A 7310-nucleotide genomic window follows, 5' to 3' on the forward strand; every position below is an offset into this window, starting at 1 on the left:
CTACCGTTCACTGACACTTCATCAGAAATGATCGGCGGCAGGATGGCTGTCAAAAGTCATTTTTAAGGAAGGGAAGCAGTGAGAAAAGGCTGAAGTATGACAAATTAAACAAACATGAACTGAAAATGTCCACAGGTCCAAATCGCCATCAGCATGTATGGAGGTCAGGAGAGAAGTACAGCATTAAGAGTGCATTTTAGTCAGATGTGATAAATCTTGTCAAAACTGATCAAAAGTACCATAAAAATACTGTCAGATTTTGACCCATTATCTATCAATGGGTCTGGAAAGCATCTCATTAGCAATAATTTCATTTTTCAGTATGACAATGATCTCAAACACACCATCGGTGCAGTAAAAGAATACCAAGATATAATAAAATCGATCAGATTGTCCTTGAAGTAGTTGAAGTAGTGACAAAAAGCAACCAACATCCAAAGAAGAGCTTTAAAACCTGGAAAACTGTCTCTGAAAACGACTCATAGAAATCACAAGAAAGCTTTGAGAGTGCTCAAGCTGAGTAAAAGAGTAAAGGCGGCCAAACCAATTACTGACTTTCAAGCTTATTAGCTTTGTACAACAGTTTTTGCCTTATTTGTGCCTTTTCTTTGTACCTCTGTCAGTGCGCCCCAGGGTGGCTGTGGCTACAATGTAGCTTGCCATCACCAGTGTGTGAATGGGTGGATGACTGGTTGTGTAAAGCGCTTTGGGGTCCTTAGTGACTAGTAGTGCGCTATACAAATACAGGCCATTTACCATTTATTTACCATTTTCCATGCATGTAGTAAATGTTTGATGCAAAACAGAAATTATGAGTGTCTCAACTTTACCACTGTATTGTTCAGAGACTTTTAGGAGTGCCTGTCAATCTGTCTGAATTATAAATCTGTGGTGGTCAGTTTTGTAATATGATTCGAACGAACAGGCCATGAGCAACGTCAGTTAAACAGCACTCCCTGCTGGTGACAACTGCTCATTACAATCTGGTCAAAGCAATTTCACAGTCGGTGTGGAGAGAATCTACACTGGGGTTTGTCCTTAAAACAATGTTTAATAACTGTAAATGCAGTCTTGTCTCGATGGCATCCATCTACCTAATTAAGGCCAACTCACTCATCTGAAACAGTCAAACGGGACATTAGCCTGTTAATGGCATTGCATCTATGAAGTTGTCAAAAGCATCAAATATCCAGAGTTGAAATAACAGGCCGAAAGCAAGATTACATTTTCTGAAGTCCATCATTTATTTATATAAATACATATAAAATACAATATAAACATTTCATTTTTTGTTGCATTTTTCTCCATTAATACAAGGCAGGGTCTGGGGAAAAAAGCTATATTACATATCTGTAAATATTTTGTGTTGTGCATTTGCATATGGGGAAAATAAAAAACAAACAAAACACAAAACAAAAAAACAAAAACAAAAACAAACAAGTGTAAATCTTTCCACACAAAGCTCAATCCTGTGTCCTCAGTCACCAGAGACGCAGAGTGTTATATTCACTTCAGGTTAAAAGGTCATAACATACAAAAACTATTCAAGAGTTACATCCAGAAAAAGCTAACTCCAGCTATGTGAAGACCCCGTTAGCCACAGAATTTCAACACATGAAGCGTAGCAGTCAAGCAAAGCTGCTCATATCTTCCAACTGAATGGCTAAGTTGTGCATATTGTGCAAGTCTTGTAATAGTCTTAATTTTTGCATTATGTCTCTGCAAGGAAGCAGCAAAAACTCACTAAAGCTCTGCTCTGGATCCTACAAGAACTTCGTCTGCCCTCCCCGGCATGTGTCACAGCAACGGTTCATAGGAGACTCAAGTCAGAAGCGAAAACTGATGCCGTTTAAAGACTGTATTTTCAATGAATGTCTGCACCACAAGCAGCAGCTGTGAATCAAGCAGCAAAGGAGTGGACGTGCGCTCTCAAACACCTAAACCCGGTTGTGCTTGCTTGTAGCCCTTTGAACAAAGACCTGAAAAACAGGACGCGTGGCTTCTGAACGGTCATTCTTTTAGGTAGAGTGAAATAAACAACCCTTGATTTCAGTGCACAGTCTTTTTAAAAAAAAAAAAAAAAAAAAAAAAAAAAAAAAAAAGTATATTGAGAAGTAAGATCAAATCTGAATAAAAAAGGGTAAAAAAAAGAAAAGAAAAAAGATCTGTTTTAGAAGCTTTGTGAGGAAGCCAGTATTCCTGCACAGCTCAGGCTCTCACTGGAAGAGCCCTGTAGAGCAGGTGGTCAGTTTCTAAGACTTTATTTTATTCATTTCTTAAGTGTCGACATCTCTGTGGGAGAACTTTGGCCTTACCTTCAGTAGAAATCAGAAAAGCTAAACCTTTTGGTTTGGTTCAGTAACCTTAAATATAGTTTCGCTTATAATTTAAAGATTGTCTTTTGCAATTTGTAAGTAGAGGAGTTATCAAAAAAATATATATATAAAGTCCAGACGAACTGGGTTTGCATCTCAGACTACCACAGTAGTTTCCTTATTTTACTCAACCCCAAACCCCTGAGAAGCTGCTGCGTTACTCATCCTTGTCATGATTGGCATTTCCATTCATGACGCCGTTGGTGTGGTGCGACCATGTCTGAGCCTGAAGGACCTTTGGCAGTCTCTTGCCCTTGGTGTAGGCATGGTACCAGAAGTTGAGGAAGAGAAACAAGAAAATCAGGCCGTACAGGCCGATGATGTAGATGAAGATTGGGAACTGGTATGGGCAGTCCTTTATGAAGAAATACTGGGAGATGTGGCTGGTCACCATAACAAACTGAATCTACAAAGCAAATAAAGAATATAGTGGTTGACTTATAGTGCCAAAGTTTAACCCAGGTCTTTGTAAAGAAGAGCAAAAATAAATATAAAAAGCCATTTGACATACCAGCTGGATGGTTGTGAGGTACTTCTTCCACCACAGGTACTTCTGGTATTTGGGTCCCATGGCAGTCAGCCCATAGTATGTGTACATGATCACGTGAACGACACAATTAAGCACGGCGTGGAATGTTCCCAGTCCACCTGTAACAGGGAGTGGATGAGGAATTGCGAAAGACAATGTCAAGGAGTTCATATACTGCCATGAATGAAGGTTGCTTGTACATCGAAGAAGAGGAGGTGGTGGTTTTTACCTGCAGAAAAGCGGACACCGAACCACCAGGTGAATGGCATGATGGAGTGATGGTAGACATGAAGGAAAGTCACCTGGCTGTTCTTTTTCCTCAGCACAAAGAAGACCTGAAAAGAGACACAGTGCTTTAAAATAAACTGGGTGAGGCCCGGGTGGATATTACAAAGACATAGGTATGCAACTTTCCCCCCACTTACTGTGTCTAACATCTCAATGAACTTTGAGAAGTAGTAAAGCCAGCACGTTGCTGCCATCTGGAGGAGAATAAGTGAGAAAACTTTAGCGCCAGTCCCACATACGTCAAAACCTTGAACTACTCGTTTGTTACAAAATGTAATCAGCTCATCTGAACTTAAAAATAGTGACTTACCCTCATGGCTTGTGGCGAGTCAGAGTAGTCCACCAAGTCGCAGCGAAAGGAATATCCGGTTCCCCATCCTGACATCACAAACTATGACACAAATGGTGGAAGTTTCGGTTACATGAACAAACAAGACAAGCAGGAAAGTTCCATGTATCAGCTTCTCACGTCATTCACTTTCCACCACCTTTTCATTTAAAAACAGATTTTTCATACAAATAGAAACAAAAGCAGTTCTGCTAGTGTACACCACCCAAACCAAACCCTATTCCAGGACATGCAGTTGGAATTTCTAATTCTGCCAAACTATTTCATCCACTTATTTCTCATCTCTTCTTACTTCCTTTTCCCCTTCACTGTAACTCAAATCATGCTGCTGAATCGCATGTCTGCAGGTTAATTTCTTGACTTGCATCACCTGCTCCACCCAAACGGCACACCACATGTCTACAATTAAATCTAGCTGCAAATCACAGCTTTCCAAACAGACATGAACACAACAAACAGCAGCACGTCTGTGGCTGAACATTCAGTGCACGTAATTTACAACTTAGAGGTTGGCCTCCATCAACCCAATGCTGTAATGTTTTCCTTCAGGTTTACCTGAATATGTCTAATCTCTGGTGTAAAAATAAATTCTGTCACTCAGGTTCATTCATGGCTCATTGGAAAGCAGTGAAACCAAAGTTATGTGGGACCAGAGAAGCATTTGCTGAATACAAAGCATTTTAATAAGGAAATGACACCTGCTGATCTGGTTTAACCTCAAATAACCAGTCCATGAAGGGGAGAAGAGAAAAAAAAAAAAAAAGAAAAAAAAAAAAGTGTATTTCACAAGAGGGCATGTGTCACAGCAATTTGAAACAATGTAAGACGTTCACTCCCTGTACGGTATGCAGTGCAAAACCTTCCAGGAAAGGATTTCACTTTTAAAATACCCATCCGCACCAACTGAAGTCAAAAATATAGTATGTGGACTCACCTCATAGCACATGTAGAGTGACAGGGCCACCACGCTGAAATTGTAGACTACAAGAACTCCTTTGAGGTCAAAGGCTTTGCGATTCTCCATGATTCGAGGCCCCAGTGATGTCACAAAGTAAATGTATGCTGTGATGATGATGGTTTGGGGGAGAGGAGACGACATGAGCAGCCAATTCTCCGTCCGTGTATCTGCAAAAGAAACATGTAGAGTGGTTTGAAATAAAATATGCAGACAGAAAACCAAAAGTGATAGCACAGAGTTAGTTTTGGCCAAAGACTCACCTGCATTTTGCATGAACTCATCATAAATCAGCCCAACAGTGGACTTTATGCTTCCAAACTCCATTTTCAGACAAGCTGCTTGTAATTCACCTAGAAGGAGCAGAGGCAAAGGTCACAGTGTCAGTTTAGACTACAAGTTCAGTGGTATTTGGATGAAAAGCAGAGCACAGAAGCAGGCTCGGTGATATTTGTATCTAGCAACTTCAACCCACGTATGTAGGGGCTTTTGAATATGTATGAAGACTTTACTAAACAAAAATAATAAAATAATTGTAAAACAGATATTTTTTAATTTTAAAAAAAGAGCCATTAATGGTGGCAATTGTTACTACCTCTTGAATGTTTTATACAAAAAGCACAGAGGAGGAACTGGAATGGTTTGTCTAGGGGGAGGGAGAAGGAAAAACAAGTGCAACAGGACTGCTCACTGAGACAAATTCCTCAAGATGTATTATCGCAGGATGAAACTTTAACGCATGTTCAAAATCAAAAATCATGAACCATGTTTCCGTTACAGTTTGGGTTAGGGCACACTGAACTACAGTCAACTACAAAGTCTCAAAGACTGGACTGTTTGAGGGAGGGAAAAAAAAAAAAAAAAAAAAAAAAAAGGACCACTTAGCTATTCTTGGCTGCCCTTCTGAGGCAGACAAAGCGAGAGTGTGATGGGAGTACAATGAGTAGCAGCCTCTCTCTCTCGTCAAAAAACAAGCCACTGTGTGACCAGAATTCATTCAGTAATGAATCAAAACCCAACTTCAACATAGTCCACGTCACACAGACTCTTAGTAGGCTTTGTTGACAGTAATCTACATGCAGATACTGGGCGCTGTTGCTTTTATGACACTGAACTTTATTTAAAAACTGTTCCTGATGAGTGAAAACATCCCATCTGTACAATGGATTCAGGACTAGTGCTGAACCAAGTGAAGGTAAGCAGTGAGTGATCAGACAGGTTTTAACCTCTGTGATACTATATAAAGTTTGCCAAAGGGAAATGCTCAATCTGTCATGCAGACAAAGCAGAAGTGAAGCAACTGTAGAGCACAAACCAGCAGGTTAGCCTACAGTATTGTTGTAGTTTCTAAAGAAAGAGCAATACATTTGCGAAAGCAACACGTAAAACACATCATCCCTCGTCTGCTGTGGAACCTAACCCTACATGACAGGTTTTCGAGGTGTGTCTACCTGTGTGACACAGGAGCCCAACTGGCTAAAGTGATAAAAGGCATGGCCGTCTGGATTCTCCTCACTAATCAAGACACGGCAAGCCTTGACACGCCAATTAACGTTATAGTCAGAGATGATGATGTGAAAGCTGCTACTCCCATGGCGTGGCTCCTCATTTGTGCAACGTCAACTTCCGCAGGTTACTAAGACAGAAATGTACTTTCAGGTGAGAGGTGGCTACCACCCTCAATTATTAGCTTTTTAATAGACCACGAAATAAAATATTTAATAATATTCATATTATGTGCCACAGAGTGAGCGACAGTACTAAACCCAGACTGGGATTTAGTTGTCAATTAAGAAAAACAAACAAACAAACAAGAACTTAAGATGAACTTAGTAGATAGCCACTTCGTTTCAAGCATCACAGCAAGTTTAAAATGTGCTGTATAAAAACGTTCATCAATGTATAGCCTATACTTAACATTCTATATCTATAAGCTCAAGATTTAAAGTATCCAGGTGGAAAATTTAGGTTTTTTCGTCTTTTTTCAGAAAACAAAAAAGCAGCCATCATGCGTGTTACAGTGACCGGAAATGTTTCAGTAATCACGGGCGGGTTTATGGTCGTTGCGCCGGTGTTTTTACATCCTTCCCATCTTTGTATTTTTACCCCCATTAGAAAGAAAACTCACCAGCCCTCAGCGCCACGGCAGCTGAAACTCAACGACAATCCCCCTTCAACCGGCGAACCGTTGGTATCCAAATACCCGTTTCCACCTGCAGCCCTCCTACAGGTGTACGCTTCGCTCTCTTGTCACTCCCTGACAATGCACGCGCTGCTCGGTCCCTTAAGCCGGCGAGCCGGAGGCGGGGTTCTGCCTCACGCCACGCCCCCCGCGCTCGCTGATTGGAGCAGTTGTGGTTCAACTGGACCCAGTTTAATTCTTGAGCAATGGCTCATCCGAAGCGACGTGACATTTTTTAACAATGATACATGTCTATCTTTACACGCAATTAATCATTTGTTTCAGTTGGAAAACTGCTAAATTGTAATTTTCCACTATAATCACAATAACAGTGGCATTTCCTCTGATTTTAATAAAGCAGACGGACAATTATCCCTAATGTTTATGACAGTGATGTCTTAAATGTTTATATGGCAACAAAACCAATGTGTAAAACTTGTAGGGGGTGTGTCCAACAAAGGTTTCGCCATCGCTTCTTTACTAAGCCCTGACAGCACAACAAATGCAAAATTTTTAGTAATGACAACAGGACAATCTGTGTTTTTGAATGCCACCTGGTTACTCCCATGTAAGCAATATGGGTAAGGTCTTTTAAAAATCAGGTGTAGACTGAAACCACACCTTTTTAAATG

The 7310-nt window shown here is 40.5% G+C and overlaps 1 protein-coding gene across 1 annotated transcript; it reads right to left on the reverse strand.

Annotated features, from left to right (window-relative positions):
• Positions 1-1220: 1220 nt before the first annotated feature.
• Positions 1221-7239, reverse strand: elovl7a (ELOVL fatty acid elongase 7a). Its single transcript, XM_084946811.1, has 8 exons — positions 6625-7239; positions 4760-4849; positions 4476-4666; positions 3503-3583; positions 3330-3386; positions 3134-3239; positions 2887-3023; positions 1221-2781 (listed from the first exon to the last, which is right to left on the reverse strand). The coding sequence occupies exons 2-8, from the start codon at positions 4821-4823 to the stop codon at positions 2533-2535; spliced, it is 885 nt and encodes a 294-aa protein (XP_084802937.1). The 5' UTR covers positions 4824-4849; positions 6625-7239; the 3' UTR covers positions 1221-2532.
• Between the last annotated feature and the right edge of the window lie 71 nt (positions 7240-7310).

The sequence above is a fragment of the Perissodus microlepis genome, chromosome 12 (genome assembly GCF_051167445.1).
Source record: "Perissodus microlepis isolate ML-2025 ecotype Zambia chromosome 12, ASM5116744v1, whole genome shotgun sequence".
In the NCBI taxonomy this organism is placed as follows: domain Eukaryota; kingdom Metazoa; phylum Chordata; class Actinopteri; order Cichliformes; family Cichlidae; genus Perissodus; species Perissodus microlepis.

Excerpts from the sequence above, each read along its gene's own strand:
- elovl7a (XM_084946811.1), bottom strand. The coding sequence starts at position 4,823 with ATGGAGTTTGGAAGCATAAAGTCCACTGTTGGGCTGATTTATGATGAG. Across the intron at positions 3,584-4,475 it reads CACTCTACATGTGCTATGAG|TTTGTGATGTCAGGATGGGG; the intron begins GTGAGTCCACAT and ends TTTGTGTCATAG. Across the intron at positions 3,387-3,502 it reads ACTCGCCACAAGCCATGAGG|ATGGCAGCAACGTGCTGGCT; the intron begins GTAAGTCACTAT and ends ATTCTCCTCCAG.